At 32.0% G+C, this 19,854-nt stretch overlaps 1 protein-coding gene and 5 non-coding genes across 6 annotated transcripts; 1 reads left to right on the top strand and 5 right to left on the bottom strand.

Moving 5' to 3' along the window:
- Positions 1–595: 595 nt before the first annotated feature.
- Positions 596–667, bottom strand: trnaa-ugc (transfer RNA alanine (anticodon UGC)). Its single transcript has one exon. It is a non-coding gene; the product is annotated as a tRNA-Ala (tRNA).
- A 1,473-nt stretch (positions 668–2,140) lies between these two features.
- On the bottom strand, positions 2,141–2,212 carry trnaa-ugc (transfer RNA alanine (anticodon UGC)). Its single transcript has one exon. It is a non-coding gene; the product is annotated as a tRNA-Ala (tRNA).
- A 1,288-nt stretch (positions 2,213–3,500) lies between these two features.
- Positions 3,501–3,572, bottom strand: trnaa-ugc (transfer RNA alanine (anticodon UGC)). The gene has a single exon. It is a non-coding gene; the product is annotated as a tRNA-Ala (tRNA).
- Positions 3,573–9,614: 6,042 nt separating this feature from the next.
- trnaa-ugc (transfer RNA alanine (anticodon UGC)) lies at positions 9,615–9,686 on the bottom strand. The gene has a single exon. It is a non-coding gene; the product is annotated as a tRNA-Ala (tRNA).
- A 2,511-nt stretch (positions 9,687–12,197) lies between these two features.
- On the bottom strand, positions 12,198–12,269 carry trnaa-ugc (transfer RNA alanine (anticodon UGC)). The gene has a single exon. It is a non-coding gene; the product is annotated as a tRNA-Ala (tRNA).
- A 4,585-nt stretch (positions 12,270–16,854) lies between these two features.
- Positions 16,855–18,298, top strand: LOC114467466 (rhodopsin). The gene has a single exon (XM_028453781.1). It carries the CDS (start codon positions 16,925–16,927, stop codon positions 17,984–17,986), a length of 1,062 nt encoding a protein of 353 aa, XP_028309582.1. The 5' UTR covers positions 16,855–16,924; the 3' UTR covers positions 17,987–18,298.
- The last annotated feature ends 1,556 nt before the right edge of the window (positions 18,299–19,854 follow it).

The following is a 19,854-nucleotide window of genomic DNA, read 5'->3' as shown; positions in this document are numbered from 1 at the left end:
TAAAGCATGAAAAATTATTAAAAAGTGACAAATAATGAAAATCAGAGGTAAGGCAAAAAAATTGAATTTTTTTTTTTTTTTTTTTTTTTCTGAGATGAAGTGGTCACAAAACACTAAAAACTAGTGCAAAATTGATGTGCACACTTAAACTGGGATGAAAAATCAATGAGGCCTGAAAATTTAGAAAAGAGTGACAAACACCCAAAAAAGAAGGTAAATTATCGTATAGCATAAAAATTTAAAATTTAAAATTTTATTTTGCTGAGATAAGGCTATCGCAAGACACTAAAAACGAGTGCAAATATGATGTGCACACTTAAACTAGGATGCAAATTCAGTAAGGCATGAAAAAAGAAAAAAAAAAATGAAAAATGAAAAAAAAAGCAAATTGAAAGAAAAGAAAATTGAAAAATTTTCGATTTTTTTTTTAGATACGGTTATCACAATACCTGAAAAACTACTGTAAATGTTATGAGCACTCTTAAATTTAATTTGAATTAAAATGCAGTAAGGTATAAAGAATGAGAAAACAGTGACAAACCCCCAAATTGAAAAGTACAGCATACAAATTAAAGTACTGCAGAATTTTGCTGTTTGGAGATGCTGGGGATTGAACCCAGGGCCCCATACATGCAAAGCATGTGCTCTTCCACTGAGCTACATCCCCACTTTTACAGACTAAAATTTGAAAAAGACATTGGAAAAAGTGACACACTACATCCAATGTACCATTTAGGTAAAGCACAAAAATTTAAAAAATTTTTTTTTTCAAAATTCTGAGATAAAGCTATTGCAAGACTCTAAAAACTAGTGCAAATATGATGTGAACACTCAAACTGGGATGAAAATGCAGTAAAGCATGAAAAGTGAGAATAAAGAGACAAACACCTCAAATCAGAGGTAAGGCATAAAAATTGAAAAATTTATTATTATTTTTTTTTTTCGCAGACTATGCTAACACAAGACTCTCAACACTAGTGCAAATATGATATGCACACTGAAACTGGGATGAAAATTCAGTAAAGCATGAAAAATTAGAAAAAAGTGACAAATACCCCAAATCAGAGGTAAGGCTATAGTAAGGCATAAAAATGAAAAATTCAGATTTTTTTTTTTCGCAGATTATGGTAACACAAGACACTAAACACTACTTCAAATATGATGTGAACACTTAAACTGGGATGAAAATTCAGTAAAGCATGAAAAATTAGAAAAAAGTGACAAATACCCAAAATTAGAGGTAAGGCTATAGTAAGGCATAAAAATTGAAAAAATTTGGTTTTTTTTTTTTCTGAGATGAAGCTGTCACAAGATACTAAAAACTAGTGCAAAATTGATGTGCACACTTAAACTGGGATGAAAATTCAGAAAGGCCTGAAAATTTAGAAAAAATGACAAACACCCCAAATCAGAGGTAAGGCTATACTAAGGCATAAAAATTGAAAAAATCAGATTTTTTTTTTTTTTCCGCAGATTATGGTAGCACAAGACACTAAACACTAGTTCAAATATGATGTGAACACTTAAACTGGGACGAAAATTCAGTAAAGCATGAAAAATTATTAAAAAGTGACAAATAATGAAAATCAGAGGTAAGGCAAAAAAATTGAATTTTTTTTTTTTTTTTTTTTTTTTCTGAGATGAAGTGGTCACAAAACACTAAAAACTAGTGCAAAATTGATGTGCACACTTAAACTGGGATGAAAAATCAATGAGGCCTGAAAATTTAGAAAAGAGTGACAAACACCCAAAAAAGAAGGTAAATTATCGTATAGCATAAAAATTTAAAATTTAAAATTTTATTTTGCTGAGATAAGGCTATCGCAAGACACTAAAAACGAGTGCAAATATGATGTGCACACTTAAACTAGGATGCAAATTCAGTAAGGCATGAAAAAAGAAAAAAAAAAATGAAAAATGAAAAAAAAGCAAATTGAAAGAAAAGAAAATTGAAAAATTTTCGATTTTTTTTTTAGATACGGTTATCACAATACCTGAAAAACTACTGTAAATGTTATGAGCACTCTTAAATTTAATTTGAATTAAAATGCAGTAAGGTATAAAGAATGAGAAAACAGTGGCAAACCCCCAAATTGAAAAGTACAGCATACAAATTAAAGTACTGCAGAATTTTGCTGTTTGGAGATGCTGGGGATTGAACCCAGGGCCCCATACATGCAAAGCATGTGCTCTTCCACTGAGCTACATCCCCACTTTTACAGACTAAAATTTGAAAAAGACATTGGAAAAAGTGACACACTACATCCAATGTACCATTTAGGTAAAGCACAAAAATTTAAAAAATTTTTTTTTTCAAAATTCTGAGATAAAGCTATTGCAAGACTCTAAAAACTAGTGCAAATATGATGTGAACACTCAAACTGGGATGAAAATGCAGTAAAGCATGAAAAGTGAGAATAAAGGGACAAACACCTCAAATCAGAGGTAAGGCATAAAAATTGAAAAATTTATTATTATTTTTTTTTTTCGCAGACTATGCTAACACAAGACTCTAAACACTAGTGCAAATATGATATGCACACTGAAACTGGGATGAAAATTCAGTAAAGCATGAAAAATTAGAAAAAAGTGACAAATACCCCAAATCAGAGGTAAGGCTATAGTAAGGCATAAAAATGAAAAATTCAGATTTTTTTTTTTCGCAGATTATGGTAACACAAGACACTAAACACTACTTCAAATATGATGTGAACACTTAAACTGGGATGAAAATTCAGTAAAGCATGAAAAATTAGAAAAAAGTGACAAATACCCAAAATCAGGGGTAAGGCTATAGTAACGCATAAAAATTGAAAAAATTTGTTTTTTTTTTTTTCTGAGATGAAGCTGTCACAAGACACTAAACACTAGTTCAAATATGATGTGAACACTTAAACTGGGACGAAAATTCAGTAAAGCATGAAAAATTATTAAAAAGTGACAAATACTGAAAATCAGAGGTAAGGCATAAAAATTGAATTTTTTTTTTTTTTTTCTGAAATGAAGCTGTCACAAAACACTAAAAACTAGTGCAAAATTGATGTGCACACTTAAACTGGGATGAAAAATCGATGAGGCCTGAAAATATAGAAAAGAGTGACAAACACCCAAAAAAGAAGGTAAATTATAGTATAGCATAAAAATTTAAAATTTAAAATTTTATTTTGCTGAGATAAGGCTATCGCAAGACACTAAAAACAAGTAAAAATATGATGTGCACACTTAAACTAGGATGCAAATTCAGTAAGGCATGAAAAAAGAAAAAAAAAATGAAAAATGAAAAAAAAGCAAATTGAAAGAAAAGAAAATTGAAAAATTTTCGATTTTTTTTTTAATTACGATTATCACAATACCTGAAAAACTACTTTAAATGTTATGAGCACTCTTAAATTTAATTTGAATTAAAATGCAGTAAGGTATAAAGAATGAGAAAACAGTTACAAACCCCCAAATTGAAAAGTACAGCATACAAATTAAAGTGCTGCAGAATTTCTCTGTTTTGGAGATGCTGGGGATTGAACCCAGGGCCCCATACATGCAAAGCATGTGCTCTTCCACTGAGCTACATCCCCACTTTTAGAGACTAAAAATTGTAAAAGACATTGGAAAAAGTGACACACTACATCCAATGTACCATTTAGGTAAAGCACAAAAATTAAAAAATATTTTTTTTTAAAAATTCTGAAATAAAGCTATCGCAAGACTCTAAAAACTAGTGCAAATAGGATGTGCACACTCAAACTGGGATGAAAATGCAGTAAAGCATGAAAAGTGAGAAAAAAGGGACAAACACCTCAAATCAGAGGTAAGGCTATAGTAAGGCATAAAAATTGAAAAATGTATTTATTTTTTTTTTTTTCGCAGACTACGCTAACACAAGACTCTAAACACTAGTGCAATTATGATATGCACACTTAAACTGTGATGAAAATTCAGTAAAGCATGAAAAATTAGAAAAAAGTGACAAATACCCCAAATCAGAGGTAAGGCTATAGTAAGGCATAAAAATGGAAAAATTCAGATTTTTTTTTTTTTTTTTTTTTCTCAGACTATGGTAACACAAGACACTAAACACTACTTCAAATATGATGTGAACACTTAAACTGGGATGAAAATTCAGTAAAGCATGAAAACTTAGAAAAAATGACAAACACCCCAAATCAGAGGTAAGGCTATATACTAAGGCATAAAAATGGAAAAATTCAGATTTTTTTTTTTTTTTTTTTTTTTCAGACTATGGTAACACAAGACACTAAACACTACTTCAAATATGATGTGAACACTTAAACTGGGATGAAAATTCAGTAAAGCATGAAAACTTAGAAAAAATGACAAACACCCCAAATCAGAGGTAAGGCTACACTAAGGCATAAAAATGGAAAAATTCAGATTTTTTTTTTTTTTTTTTTCTCAGACTATGGTAACACAAGACACTAAACACTACTTCAAATATGATGTGAACACTTAAACTGGGATGAAAATTCAGTAAAGCATGAAAAATTAGAAAAAAGTGACAAATACCCCAAATCAGAGGTCAGGCTATAGTAAGGCATAAAAATGAAAAATTCAGATTTTTTTTTTTCGCAGATTATGGTAACACAAGACTCTAAACACTAGTGCAAATATGATATGCACAGTTAAACTGGGATGAAAATTCAGTAAAGCATGAAAAATTAGAAAAAAGGGACAAACACCTCAAATCAGAGGTAAGGCATAAAAATGGAAAAATTCAGATTTTTTTTTTTTTTTTTTTCGCAGACTATGGTAACACAAGACACTAAACACTACTTCAAATATGATGTGAACACTTAAACTGGAATGAAAATTCAGTAAAGCATGAAAAATTAGAAAAAAGTGACAAATACCCAAAATCAGAGGTAATGCTATAGTAAGGCATAAAAATTAAATAATTTTTTTTTTTTTTTTTTGCAGACTACGCTAACACAAGACTCTAAACACTAGTGCAAATATGATATGCACACTTAAACTGGGATGAAAATTCAGTAAAGCATGAAAAATTAGAAAAAAGTGACAAATACCCCCAATCAGAGGTAAGACTATAGTAAGGCATAAAAATGGAAAAATTCAGATTTTTTTTTTTTTTTTTTCGCAGAATATGGTAACACAAGACACTAAACACTACTTCAAATATGATGTGAACACTTAAACTGGGATGAAAATTCAGTAAAGCATGAAAAATTAGAAAAAAGTGACAAATACCCAAAATCAGAGGTAAGACTATAGTAAGGCATAAAAATTGAAAAAGGGTAATTTTTTTTTTTTTTTTTTTTGCAGACTACGCTAACACAAGACTCTAAACACTAGTGCAAATATAATATGCACACTGAAACTGGGATGAAAATTCAGTAAAGCATGAAAAATTAGAAAAAAGTGACAAATACCCAAAATCAGAGGTAAGGCATAAAAATGGAAAAATTCAGATTTTTTTTTTTTTTTTTTTTCGCAGACTATGGTAACACAAGACACTAAACACTACTTCAAATATGATGTGAACACTTAAACTGGGATGAAAATTCAGTAAAGCATGAAAAATTAGAAAAAAGTGACAAATACCCCAAATCAGAGGTCAGGCTATAGTAAGGCATAAAAATGAAAAATTCAGATTTTTTTTTTTCGCAGATTATGGTAACACAAGACACTAAACACTACTTCAAATATGATGTGAACACTTAAACTGGGATGAAAATTCAGTAAAGCATGAAAACTTAGAAAAAATGACAAACACCCCAAATCAGAGGTAAGGCTATATACTAAGGCATAAAAATGGAAAAATTCAGATTTTTTTTTTTTTTTTTTTTCTCAGACTATGGTAACACAAGACACTAAACACTACTTCAAATATGATGTGAACACTTAAACTGGGATGAAAATTCAGTAAAGCATGAAAACTTAGAAAAAATGACAAACACCCCAAATCAGAGGTAAGGCTATACTAAGGCATAAAAATGGAAAAATTCAGATTTTTTTTTTTTTTTTTTTTCTCAGACTATGGTAACACAAGACACTAAACACTACTTCAAATATGATGTGAACACTTAAACTGGGATGAAAATTCAGTAAAGCATGAAAAATTAGAAAAAAGTGACAAATACCCCAAATCAGAGGTCAGGCTATAGTAAGGCATAAAAATGAAAAATTCAGATTTTTTTTTTTCGCAGATTATGGTAACACAAGACTCTAAACACTAGTGCAAATATGATATGCACAGTTAAACTGGGATGAAAATTCAGTAAAGCATGAAAAATTAGAAAAAAGGGACAAACACCTCAAATCAGAGGTAAGGCATAAAAATGGAAAAATTCAGATTTTTTTTTTTTTTTTTTTTGCAGACTATGGTAACACAAGACACTAAACACTACTTCAAATATGATGTGAACACTTAAACTGGGATGAAAATTCAGTAAAGCATGAAAAATTAGAAAAAAGTGACAAATACCCAAAATCAGAGGTAATGCTATAGTAAGGCATAAAAATTAAATAATTTTTTTTTTTTTTTTTTGCAGACTACGCTAACACAAGACTCTAAACACTAGTGCAAATATGATATGCACACTTAAACTGGGATGAAAATTCAGTAAAGCATGAAAAATTAGAAAAAAGTGACAAATACCCCCAATCAGAGGTAAGACTATAGTAAGGCATAAAAATGGAAAAATTCAGATTTTTTTTTTTTTTTTTTTTTCGCAGAATATGGTAACACAAGACACTAAACACTACTTCAAATATGATGTGAACACTTAAACTGGGATGAAAATTCAGTAAAGCATGAAAAATTAGAAAAAAGTGACAAATACCCAAAATCAGAGGTAAGACTATAGTAAGGCATAAAAATTGAAAAAGGGTAATTTTTTTTTTTTTTTTTTTCGCAGACTACGCTAACACAAGACTCTAAACACTAGTGCAAATATAATATGCACACTGAAACTGGGATGAAAATTCAGTAAAGCATGAAAAATTAGAAAAAAGTGACAAATACCCAAAATCAGAGGTAAGGCATAAAAATGGAAAAATTCAGATTTTTTTTTTTTTTTTTTTCGCAGACTATAGTAACACAAGACACTAAACACTACTTCAAATATGATGTGAACACTTAAACTGGGATGAAAATTCAGTAAAGCATGAAAAATTAGAAAAAAGTGACAAATACCCCAAATCAGAGGTCAGGCTATAGTAAGGCATAAAAATGAAAAATTCAGATTTTTTTTTTTCGCAGATTATGGTAACACAAGACACTAAACACTACTTCAAATATGATGTGAACACTTAAACTGGGATGAAAATTCAGTAAAGCATGAAAAATTAGAAAAAAGTGACAAATACCCAAAATTAGAGGTAAGGCTATAGTAAGGCATAAAAATTGAAAAAATTTGGTTTTTTTTTTTTCTGAGATGAAGCTGTCACAAGATACTAAAAACTAGTGCAAAATTGATGTGCACACTTAAACTGGGATGAAAATTCAGAAAGGCCTGAAAATTTAGAAAAAATGACAAACACCCCAAATCAGAGGTAAGGCTATACTAAGGCATAAAAATTGAAAAAATCAGATTTTTTTTTTTTTCCGCAGATTATGGTAGCACAAGACACTAAACACTAGTTCAAATATGATGTGAACACTTAAACTGGGACGAAAATTCAGTAAAGCATGAAAAATTATTAAAAAGTGACAAATAATGAAAATCAGAGGTAAGGCAAAAAAATTGAATTTTTTTTTTTTTTTTTTTTTTTTCTGAGATGAAGTGGTCACAAAACACTAAAAACTAGTGCAAAATTGATGTGCACACTTAAACTGGGATGAAAAATCAATGAGGCCTGAAAATTTAGAAAAGAGTGACAAACACCCAAAAAAGAAGGTAAATTATCGTATAGCATAAAAATTTAAAATTTAAAATTTTATTTTGCTGAGATAAGGCTATCGCAAGACACTAAAAACGAGTGCAAATATGATGTGCACACTTAAACTAGGATGCAAATTCAGTAAGGCATGAAAAAAGAAAAAAAAAAATGAAAAATGAAAAAAAGCAAATTGAAAGAAAAGAAAATTGAAAAATTTTCGATTTTTTTTTTAGATACGGTTATCACAATACCTGAAAAACTACTGTAAATGTTATGAGCACTCTTAAATTTAATTTGAATTAAAATGCAGTAAGGTATAAAGAATGAGAAAACAGTGACAAACCCCCAAATTGAAAAGTACAGCATACAAATTAAAGTACTGCAGAATTTTGCTGTTTGGAGATGCTGGGGATTGAACCCAGGGCCCCATACATGCAAAGCATGTGCTCTTCCACTGAGCTCCATCCCCACTTTCACAGATTAAAAATTGAAAAAGACATTGGAAAAAGTGACAAACACACGACATCCAATGTACCATTTAGGTAAAGCACAAAAATTTAAAAAATTTTTTTTTTCAAAATTCTGAGATAAAGCTATTGCAAGACTCTAAAAACTAGTGCAAATATGATGTGAACACTCAAACTGGGATGAAAATGCAGTAAAGCATGAAAAGTGAGAATAAAGGGACAAACACCTCAAATCAGAGGTAAGGCATAAAAATTGAAAAATTTATTATTATTTTTTTTTTTCGCAGACTATGCTAACACAAGACTCTAAACACTAGTGCAAATATGATATGCACACTGAAACTGGGATGAAAATTCAGTAAAGCATGAAAAATTAGAAAAAAGTGACAAATACCCCAAATCAGAGGTAAGGCTATAGTAAGGCATAAAAATGAAAAATTCAGATTTTTTTTTTCGCAGATTATGGTAACACAAGACACTAAACACTACTTCAAATATGATGTGAACACTTAAACTGGGATGAAAATTCAGTAAAGCATGAAAAATTAGAAAAAAGTGACAAATACCCAAAATCAGGGGTAAGGCTATAGTAACGCATAAAAATTGAAAAAATTTGTTTTTTTTTTTTTCTGAGATGAAGCTGTCACAAGACACTAAACACTAGTTCAAATATGATGTGAACACTTAAACTGGGACGAAAATTCAGTAAAGCATGAAAAATTATTAAAAAGTGACAAATACTGAAAATCAGAGGTAAGGCATAAAAATTGAATTTTTTTTTTTTTTTTCTGAAATGAAGCTGTCACAAAACACTAAAAACTAGTGCAAAATTGATGTGCACACTTAAACTGGGATGAAAAATCGATGAGGCCTGAAAATATAGAAAAGAGTGACAAACACCCAAAAAAGAAGGTAAATTATAGTATAGCATAAAAATTTAAAATTTAAAATTTTATTTTGCTGAGATAAGGCTATCGCAAGACACTAAAAACAAGTACAAATATGATGTGCACACTTAAACTAGGATGCAAATTCAGTAAGGCATGAAAAAAGAAAAAAAAAATGAAAAATGAAAAAAAAGCAAATTGAAAGAAAAGAAAATTGAAAAATTTTCGATTTTTTTTTTAATTACGGTTATCACAATACCTGAAAAACTACTTTAAATGTTATGAGCACTCTTAAATTTAATTTGAATTAAAATGCAGTAAGGTATAAAGAATGAGAAAACAGTTACAAACCCCCAAATTGAAAAGTACAGCATACAAATTAAAGTGCTGCAGAATTTCTCTGTTTTGGAGATGCTGGGGATTGAACCCAGGGCCCCATACATGCAAAGCATGTGCTCTTCCACTGAGCTACATCCCCACTTTTAGAGACTAAAAATTGTAAAAGACATTGGAAAAAGTGACACACTACATCCAATGTACCATTTAGGTAAAGCACAAAAATTAAAAAATATTTTTTTTTAAAAATTCTGAAATAAAGCTATCGCAAGACTCTAAAAACTAGTGCAAATAGGATGTGCACACTCAAACTGGGATGAAAATGCAGTAAAGCATGAAAAGTGAGAAAAAAGGGACAAACACCTCAAATCAGAGGTAAGGCTATAGTAAGGCATAAAAATTGAAAAATGTATTTATTTATTTTTTTTTTCGCAGACTACGCTAACACAAGACTCTAAACACTAGTGCAAATATGATATGCACACTGAAACTGGGATGAAAATTCAGTAAAGCATGAAAAATTAGAAAAAAGTGACAAATACCCCAAATCAGAGGTAATGAAAAATGAAAAATTTAGATTTTTTTTTTTTTTTTTTTTCGCAGATTATGGTAACACAAGACACTAAACACTACTTCAAATATGATGTGAACACTTAAACTGGGATGAAAATTCAGTAAAGCATGAAAAATTAGAAAAAAGTGACAAATACCCAAAATTAGAGGTAAGGCTATACTAAGGCAGAAAAATTGAAAAAATTTGGGTTTTTTTTTTCTGAGATGAAGCTGTCACAAGATACTAAAAACTAGTGCAAAATTGATGTGCACACTTAAACTGGGATGAAAATTCAGAAAGGCCTGAAAATTTAGAAAAAATGACAAACACCCCAAATCAGAGGTAAGGCTATACTAAGGCATAAAAATGGAAAAATTCAGATTTTTTTTTTTTCGCAGACTATGCTAACACAAGACTCTAAACACTAGTTCAAATATGATATGCACACTTAAACTGGGATGAAAATTCAGTAAAGCATGAAAAATTAGAAAAAAGTGACAAATACCCCAAATCAGAGGTAAGGCTATAGTAAGGCATAAAAATGGAAAAATTCAGATTTTTTTTTTTTTTTCGCAGAATACGCTAACACAAGACTCTATGCACTAGTGCTAATATGATATGCACACATAAACTGGGATGAAAATTCAGTAAAGCATGAAAAATTAGAAAAGAGTGACTAATACCCCAAATCAGAGGTAAGGCATAAAAATGGAAAAATTCAGATTTTTTTTTTTTTTTTTCCCGCAGACTATGGCAACACAAGACACTAAACACTACTTCAAATATGATGTGAACACTTAAACTGGGATGAAAATTCAGTAAAGCATGAAAAATTAGAAAAAAGTGACAAATACCCAAAATCAGAGGTAATGCTATAGTAAGGCATAAAAATTGAATAATTTTTTTTTTTTTTTTTTTTTGCAGACTACGCTAACACAAGACTCTAAACACTAGTGCAAATATGATATGCACACTGAAACTGGGATGAAAATTCAGTAAAGCATGAAAAATTAGAAAAAAGTGACAAATACCCCCAATCAGAGGTAAGACTATAGTAAGGCATAAAAATGAAAATTCAGATTTATTTATTTATTTTTTTTTCGCAGACTATGGTAACACAAGAAACTAAACACTTAAACTGGGATGAAAATTCAGTAAAGCATGAAAAATTTGAAAAAAGTGACAAATACCCAAAATTAGAGGTAAGGCTATACTAAGGCATAAAAATTGAAAAAATTTGTTTGTTTTTTTTTCTGAGATGAAGCTGTCACAAGATACTAAAAACTAGTGCAAAATTGATGTGCACACTTAAACTGGGATGAAAATTCAGAAAGGCCTGAAAATTTAGAAAAAATGACAAACACCCCAAATCAGAGGTAAGGCTATACTAAGGCATAAAAATTGAAAAAATCAGATTTTTTTTTTTCCCCGCAGATTATGGTAGCACAAGACACTAAACACTAGTTCAAATATGATGTGAACACTTAAACTGGGACGAAAATTCAGTAAAGCATGAAAAATTATTAAAAAGTGACAAATAATGAAAATCAGAGGTAAGGCAAAAAAATTGAATTTTTTTTTTTTTTTTTTTTTTTCTGAGATGAAGTGGTCACAAAACACTAAAAACTAGTGCAAAATTGATGTGCACACTTAAACTGGGATGAAAAATCAATGAGGCCTGAAAATTTAGAAAAGAGTGACAAACACCCAAAAAAGAAGGTAAATTATCGTATAGCATAAAAATTTTAAATTTAAAATTTTATTTTGCTGAGATAAGGCTATCGCAAGACACTAAAAACGAGTGCAAATATGATGTGCACACTTAAACTAGGATGCAAATTCAGTAAGGGATGAAAAAAGAAAAAAAAAAATGAAAAATGAAAAAAAAGCAAATTGAAAGAAAAGAAAATTGAAAAATTTTCGATTTTTTTTTTAGATACGGTTATCACAATACCTGAAAAACTACTGTAAATGTTATGAGCACTCTTAAATTTAATTTGAATTAAAATGCAGTAAGGTATAAAGAATGAGAAAACAGTGACAAACCCCCAAATTGAAAAGTACAGCATACAAATTAAAGTACTGCAGAATTTTGCTGTTTGGAGATGCTGGGGATTGAACCCAGGGCCCCATACATGCAAAGCATGTGCTCTTCCACTGAGCTACATCCCCACTTTTACAGACTAAAAATAGAAAAAGACATTGGAAAAAGTGACAAACACACGACATCCAATGTACCATTTAGGTAAAGCACAAAAATTTAAAAAATTTTTTTTTTCAAAATTCTGAGATAAAGCTATTGCAAGACTCTAAAAACGATTGCAAATATGTTATGCACACTGAAACTGGAATGAAAATTCAGTAAAGCATGAAAAATTAGAAAAAAGTGACAAATACCCCAAATCAGAGGTAAGACTATAGTAAGGCATAAAAATGAAAATTCAGATTTTTTTTTTTTTTTTTTGCAGATTATGGTAACACAAGACACTAAAGACTACTTCAATTATGATGTGAACACTTAAACTGGGATGAAAATTCAGTAAAGCATGAAAAATTTGAAAAAAGTGACAAATACCCAAAATTAGAGGTAAGGCTATAGTAAGGCATAAAAATTGAAAAAATTTGGTTTTTTTTTTTTTTTTCTGAGATGAAGCTGTCACAAGATACTAAAAACTAGTGCAAAATTGATGTGCACACTTAAACTGGGATGAAAATTCAGAAAGGCCTGAAAATTTAGAAAAAATGACAAACACCCCAAATCAGAGGTAAGGCTATACTAAGGCATAAAAATTGAAAAAATCAGATTTTTTTTTTTCCCCGCAGATTATGGTAGCACAAGACACTAAACACTAGTTCAAATATGATGTGAACACTTAAACTGGGACGAAAATTCAGTAAAGCATGAAAAATTATTAAAAAGTGACAAATACTGAAAATCAGAGGTAAGGCATAAATATTGAATTTTTTTTTTTTTTTTTTTTTTTTCTGAGATGAAGCTGTCACAAAACACTAAAAACTAGTGCAAAATTGATGTGCACACTTAAACTGGGATGAAAAATCAATGAGGCCTGAAAATTTAGAAAAGAGTGACAAACACCCAAAAAAGAAGGTAAATTATAGTATAGCATAAAAATTTAAAATTTAAAATTTTATTTTGCTGAGATAAGGCTATCGCAAGACACTAAAAACGAGTGCAAATATGATGTGCACACTTAAACTAGGATGCAAATTCAGTAAGGCATGAAAAAGGAAAAAAAAAAATGAAAAATGAAAAAAAAAACAAATTGAAAGAAAAGAAAATTGAAAAATTTTCGATTTTTTTTTTTAGATACGGTTATCACAATACCTGAAAAACTACTGTAAGTGTTATGAGCACTCTTAAATTTAATTTGAATTAAAATGCAGTAAGGTATAAAGAATGAGAAAACAGTGACAAACCCCCAAATTGAAAAGTACAGCATACAAATTAAAGTACTGCAGAATTTTTCTGTTTGGAGATGCTGGGGATTGAACCCAGGGCCCCATACATGCAAAGCATGTGCTCTTCCACTGAGATACATCCCCACTTTTAGAGACTAAAAATTGAAAAAGACATTGGAAAAGGTGACAAACACACTACATCCAATGTACCATTTAGGTAAAGCACAAAAATTAAATTTTTTTTTTTTTTTTTTTTAAATTCTGAGATAAAGCTATTGCAAGACTCTAAAAACTAGTGCAAATATGATGTGCACACTGAAACTGGGATGAAAATGCAGTAAAGCATGAAAAGTGAGAAAAAAGGGACAAACACCTCAAATCAGAGGTAAGGCTTTAGTAAGCCATAAAAATGGAAAAATTCAGATTTTTTTTTTTTTTTTTTTTTCGCAGACTATGGTAACACAAGACACCAAACACTACTTCAAATATGATGTGAACACTTAAACTGGGATGAAAATTCAGTAAAGCATGAAAAATTAGAAAAAAGTGACAAATACCCCAAATCAGAGGTAAGGCTATAGTAAGGCATAAAAATGGAAAAATTCAGATTTTATTTTATTTTTCGCAGACTACGCTAACACAAGACTCTAAGCACTAGTGCTAATATGATATGCACACATAAACTGGGATGAAAATTCAGTAAAGCATGAAAAATTAGAAAAGAGTGACAAATACCCCAAATCAGAGGTAAGGCTATAGTAAGGCATAAAAATGGAAAAATTCAGATTTTTTTTTTTTTTTTTTTTCGCAGACTATGGTAACACAAGACACTAAACACTACTTCAAATATGATGTGAACACTTAAACTGGGATGAAAATTCAGTAAAGCATGAAAAATTAGAAAAAAGTGACAAATACCCAAAATCAGAGGCATAAAAATTGAATAATTTTTTTTATTTATTTATTTATTTTTTTCGCAGACAATGGTAACACAAGACACTAAACACTAAACACCCAAAAATGGAGGTAAGGCTATAGTAAGGCATAAAAATGTAAAAATTTTAATTTTTTTTTTGCTGAGATAAAGCTATTTCAAGACACTAAAAACTATTGCAAATATGATGTACACACTTAAACTGGGATGAAAATTCAATAAGGCATGAACAATGAGAAAAAAGTGCAAAATGAGAAAAAAAAGAAAATTGTATATATTTAAAAAAATCATTTTTTTTTCAGAGATAAGGCTATCACAAGACACTAAAAACTAGTGCAAATGTGATGTGCACACTTAAACTGGGATTAAAATTCAATAAGGCATGAAAAATGAGAAAAAAAGTGTAAAATAAGAAAAATGTGACAAACTCCCCATCAGAAGTAAGGCTATATATTGTAAGGCATAAAAATTTATAAATTTTAGATTTATTTTTTTTCTGAGATAAGGCTATTACAATGTTGTGTGCCGGACAATAATTTTCCTCCGTGCAAAACTATTTACAAATATTATCTTAAAAACAAATTGTTTCAAAAAAGTGACATAGGCCTAATGTCAGATCTGAGGGGCACATTACTACACTGAGTAATGGTCACCCAATGCAGCATTAAATCCGTCACCGCCTTATGAGAGGAACACATCCATAAGCCCAAAATCTGTTAATACGACACCCATTAGGGAAAGTGCTGAGCTCTCTACCATCAGCTAAGATGGTTCTCTGCTCAGCAACAGCTCTGCTCCACTTTCAGTTTAGCACAGGAAAACCCCTGCATAGCTCATCTTTATCCACCAAACTTTGTCCTTCTGTTGCTAACAAGCTACATGCTAATGCTACGCTGTACAGAAGCATCCGTTTTGATGGGTATTTGGGTAAATTTCACTGTAAAATTATAGTACACAACCTAACAGTTTAATTTTTTGTCATTAAGAAGTAAACTACAATGCTTACTACATTAATATGGTATCGGTACTGAAATCTCAGATGAATTTTTCAAACAAATGCTAAAAAAAATTCTTTCCCACAACGAGATGTTAAACATTAGTTTTTCAAGATATTTCAACAAAATTCTATGTCTGAACCATATTGATTCCTTATCAGTGCCAGCTGGAACGAAAACAACACAACTACTGCGTGTTACCGCCTCGTGGTACCTTTTCACACTCGCTCTGGTTCAGTTCTCGCGCATGAGGTCAAAGATCAAGAGGGATATACTCGCCATAGCTGACGGCGTAAACAGTGAGTCTGACAGAGATTTAGATCATTGAGTCTATGAAAACAAAAAAATTGCGGAAACGTAGTATCGGTCTCCAAGGTAGAAATGCCGAGTTAGCTGCTAAAGCTAATGCTGCACACAAGCTAAAAATTCATGTTTTTCCTGCTTTTTAAACAGTGATCAATCAGCTAAACAGTGCTGTTTCACTTATCGGCCTGACCATCTTGTGCACTTCCTTCAAATTTGTAAAATAATAGCTTAATAAAATTAATCATGGACCTAGGTGGTGAATGGTGGACCACGTAAATTTACCTTTTCAAAGTGAGAACTCATACTGTCCTTTTCACACGGAAATCTTACTTTACCATCAATAATAACTTTTTTTTATGCCATCAATAATAACAATACCATTCATAAGCACTTTTCAAAAACTCAAAAACACTTCACAGTTGTTAAAACAACTAAAAAAGTAAAATAAATAAATAAATAAATACACAGATTCAAAAGAAATGTTAAGTTTTTTATTCTTTTTAAAGTAATTTACAGAAAGAACCCACCCAAGTCCTGGTAGAGGTCATGTAACCTTTAGATATGTTTTCTCTGCGAGAAGTACACAGTGAAGCATTTATTCATTGTTTACACAGCAGATAGGATTTTTGTTTAATTGCAAGATATCATTTTTAAATTTTTGGTCCATTTTTTAAAATGTAATGTCCCATCCAAAGATATAAATAAATTCAAATTCAAGATCTATATCCCTAAGGACAGTTTAAGTATTTGTATACTTATTTTTGGTAGTGTGAAATTAATTAATGCAAAAATAAATTATCGTCATAATCAGAAATTCACAATTATTTCTCTGACAATAATCATACCAATAAAATCTGTACTGGTGACATCCCTCCCCCAACACAATGCTGTTATCCTGCTTTGCATTAGTACGTCTGAAGTATGAGCAGGTGTAACCTTAATATCTTGATGAGTGGTCAGTAATGTTTGCAGTGGTGGCTGGATTAGAAATTATCTATGGCCTAAATCAATCTGTGCTGACGGATTTGGAAAGTGATAATCCAAGGTGTGGCCTTTAAAAGTCTGCGACTGGGAACCTGAGGCCATTAGTAGGAAGGTCCCTGTCCATCACTCTCCCAAACAGCCAGAAGAACCATCACCGAAGGGGCTGATTGCAACCGCAAGCCGCAATCATGAACGGCACAGAGGGACCATATTTCTATATTCCTATGCTCAACACCACTGGTGTTGTCCGGAGTCCCTATGAATACCCTCAGTACTACCTTGTCAACCCAGCAGCCTATGCTGTTCTGGGCGCCTATATGTTCTTCCTTATTCTTTTTGGCTTCCCCATCAACTTCCTCACTCTCTACGTTACCCTCGAACACAAGAAGCTGCGAACCCCTCTAAACTACATCCTGCTGAATCTCGCGGTGGCAAACCTCTTCATGGTGTTCGGAGGATTCACTACAACGATGTACACCTCAATGCACGGCTACTTTGTTCTCGGACGCCTCGGCTGCAACCTGGAAGGATTCTTTGCCACCCTTGGTGGTGAGATTGCCCTCTGGTCACTGGTTGTTCTGGCTATCGAAAGGTGGGTCGTTGTCTGCAAGCCCATCAGCAACTTCCGCTTTGGGGAGAATCACGCCATCATGGGTCTGGCCTTCACTTGGATAATGGCCAGTGCTTGTGCAGTCCCTCCACTCGTCGGCTGGTCCCGTTACATCCCTGAGGGCATGCAGTGCTCATGCGGAGTGGACTATTACACCCGTGCTGAGGGATTCAACAACGAGTCATTCGTGGTCTACATGTTCGTCTGCCACTTCTGCCTTCCTCTCTTTGTTGTGTTTTTCTGCTACGGCCGCCTGCTCTGTGCCGTCAAAGAGGCTGCTGCTGCCCAGCAGGAGTCTGAGACCACCCAGAGGGCTGAGAGGGAAGTCACCCGCATGGTCGTCATCATGGTAATCGGTTTCCTGGTGTGCTGGTTGCCCTATGCCAGCGTGGCTTGGTATATCTTCACACATCAGGGTACTGAGTTTGGACCGCTCTTCATGACTGTTCCAGCCTTCTTTGCCAAGAGTTCTTCCATCTACAACCCAATGATCTACATCTGCATGAACAAGCAGTTCCGCCACTGCATGATTACCACCTTGTGCTGCGGCAAGAACCCATTCGAAGAAGAGGAGGGATCCACCACTGCCTCCAAGACCGAGGCCTCCTCCGTCTCCTCCAGCTCCGTGTCTCCCGCATAAGAGGGTCATCAGGCACAGGCTCAAACCTAAGAAGACGTCTGCTCTCCCAGGGATATGACCGAAAGGCTAATGTCTACCAAAATAACTTCTTTGTATTTTTACAAATGAGTTGGTTCAACCTAAAGACAGTTGCAGGGAACGCCAGCCCATTACAGAGTTGTTCCTGTTTGTACAGAATATCCAACTTCACAACCTTTGATTTGTTCCCCTTTGAAAGGGAAAAGTTGGATCCTACATGATACTGGCTTATTTTTGAATGTAGAGGCATGTAATTGAGGCAACGTAAAATAAAACGCACTTTGCAAATTACTCATTCCGTTTATATGTTCTTTACTGACTGTATGTTTCAAATGTGAATTAATTGAATTATAGAATTACACACTCATAATGTATTTATGATAAAGTGATAGGGACGACTAAGGAGTAGTATTATAGATGCTTGCGTAGCTCCTGTAATCTCATTTGCAGATCACCTTGGGTTTAAGTATTGTCCTGGTAAAGGGATTATGATATTAATCATGAGGAATAGATTGGCATATGACCCAATACCTACATGTGTAATGAATAATTTATTATCATAATCTGAAAGAAATTCACACCGTTTAGGATTTAAAAGAAAAACATGGATCTGCTACTATAGTTCTATAACTATTATGGCCTCCACTACTCAAAATAAACAGGTAAAAGAACAACAACAATAGACCAGTCATTTGTATAGTACCCTAATTAGCTAAATGAGAGACATTTTCCAAAAGAATATCTAAAAATAAAAGTAAATGGGTGCATAAAAAACACATTAATGAATCAAAAAGAAACAATTAAACAAATAAACAAAGGACAGAAAAATTGAATAAAAAGTTGATGAATGAATACATGAATATTTAACAGATGTAATAATATGATAAAAAAAATGGAAAATACACATTTTAAATAGATGAATACATATACAATAACTGCATAAATAAATGAAAAATGAATTTAAGAGATTCATGAATAAATAAATGAATAATGGCATAAATAAATTAACATAAAAAGTAAAAAAAAAAATAGATAAATAAATAAAAAACAATACATTTAAAATAAAAAAACCTGAACAAAAACAGATAAATAAAAAAATAAATGCAAAATTCACAATTAAATAAATGCATAAATGAATACGTGTCACATCCAAATCAACGTACTGCACTAAGCTACACAGTAATTATTCCTCCAAATAAACCACATAGACAAGTGTAGCTGGAAAACATAGCCTAATGTACAGTATTAATATTATTATGTTTGTATCAGCTTTACAGTTATGTCACAGCCTACAAACTCATGTTCCCTCTAACATCCTAGTGCTGTATACCACTGCAGTATTTGCTTTTTTAATCTCTTTTTTGTGAGCAACGCTACTGGTTTTAGCACTTACATGATGGTACGGTACACCTATCAGTTCCCTGCTCTTCAAAAGCTCCAGAGAGTGCAGCAGCACGATTTACTGAAGCAACGACAACAAATGAAAGTCAGATTTCCTCCTGTCTGACCTTCGTTTGTAACCATGGCAACCATAATACCACTAGAGCTTTTATGTTACAAAGATGGACTCGCTGAGCTTTCTGAAGTCGGGCTCCAGCAGAGATCTTAAAGAAGAAACAGAGAAGTATTTCACACATTTCTAATAAGCTACAGCTTCGTGGTTACAAACTGCTGCACAAACACGTGACAATCATCTCAGTTGGCTTCACAATTTCCAAAGAATGTTCTCTGCATTAAACAGGCACATCCCTCTGTTTAGTAACACAAAGTATACATGTTACATGACACGCCTAATAACATGGTGAAGTAATAAGGATTGCGTGTTGTGTTTTCCTGTTTCCATGTGACAT

This window comes from Gouania willdenowi, chromosome 7 (assembly GCF_900634775.1).
Source record: "Gouania willdenowi chromosome 7, fGouWil2.1, whole genome shotgun sequence".
Lineage (NCBI taxonomy): Eukaryota > Metazoa > Chordata > Actinopteri > Blenniiformes > Gobiesocidae > Gouania > Gouania willdenowi.
Note: the sequence above shows the minus strand (reverse complement) of the source record. Positions and strands in the feature narration are given on the sequence as shown.

What these genes read in the sequence shown, in the direction of transcription:
- LOC114467466 (XM_028453781.1), top strand. Translation starts at nt 16,925, where the DNA reads ATGAACGGCACAGAGGGACCATATTTCTATATTCCTATGCTCAACACC.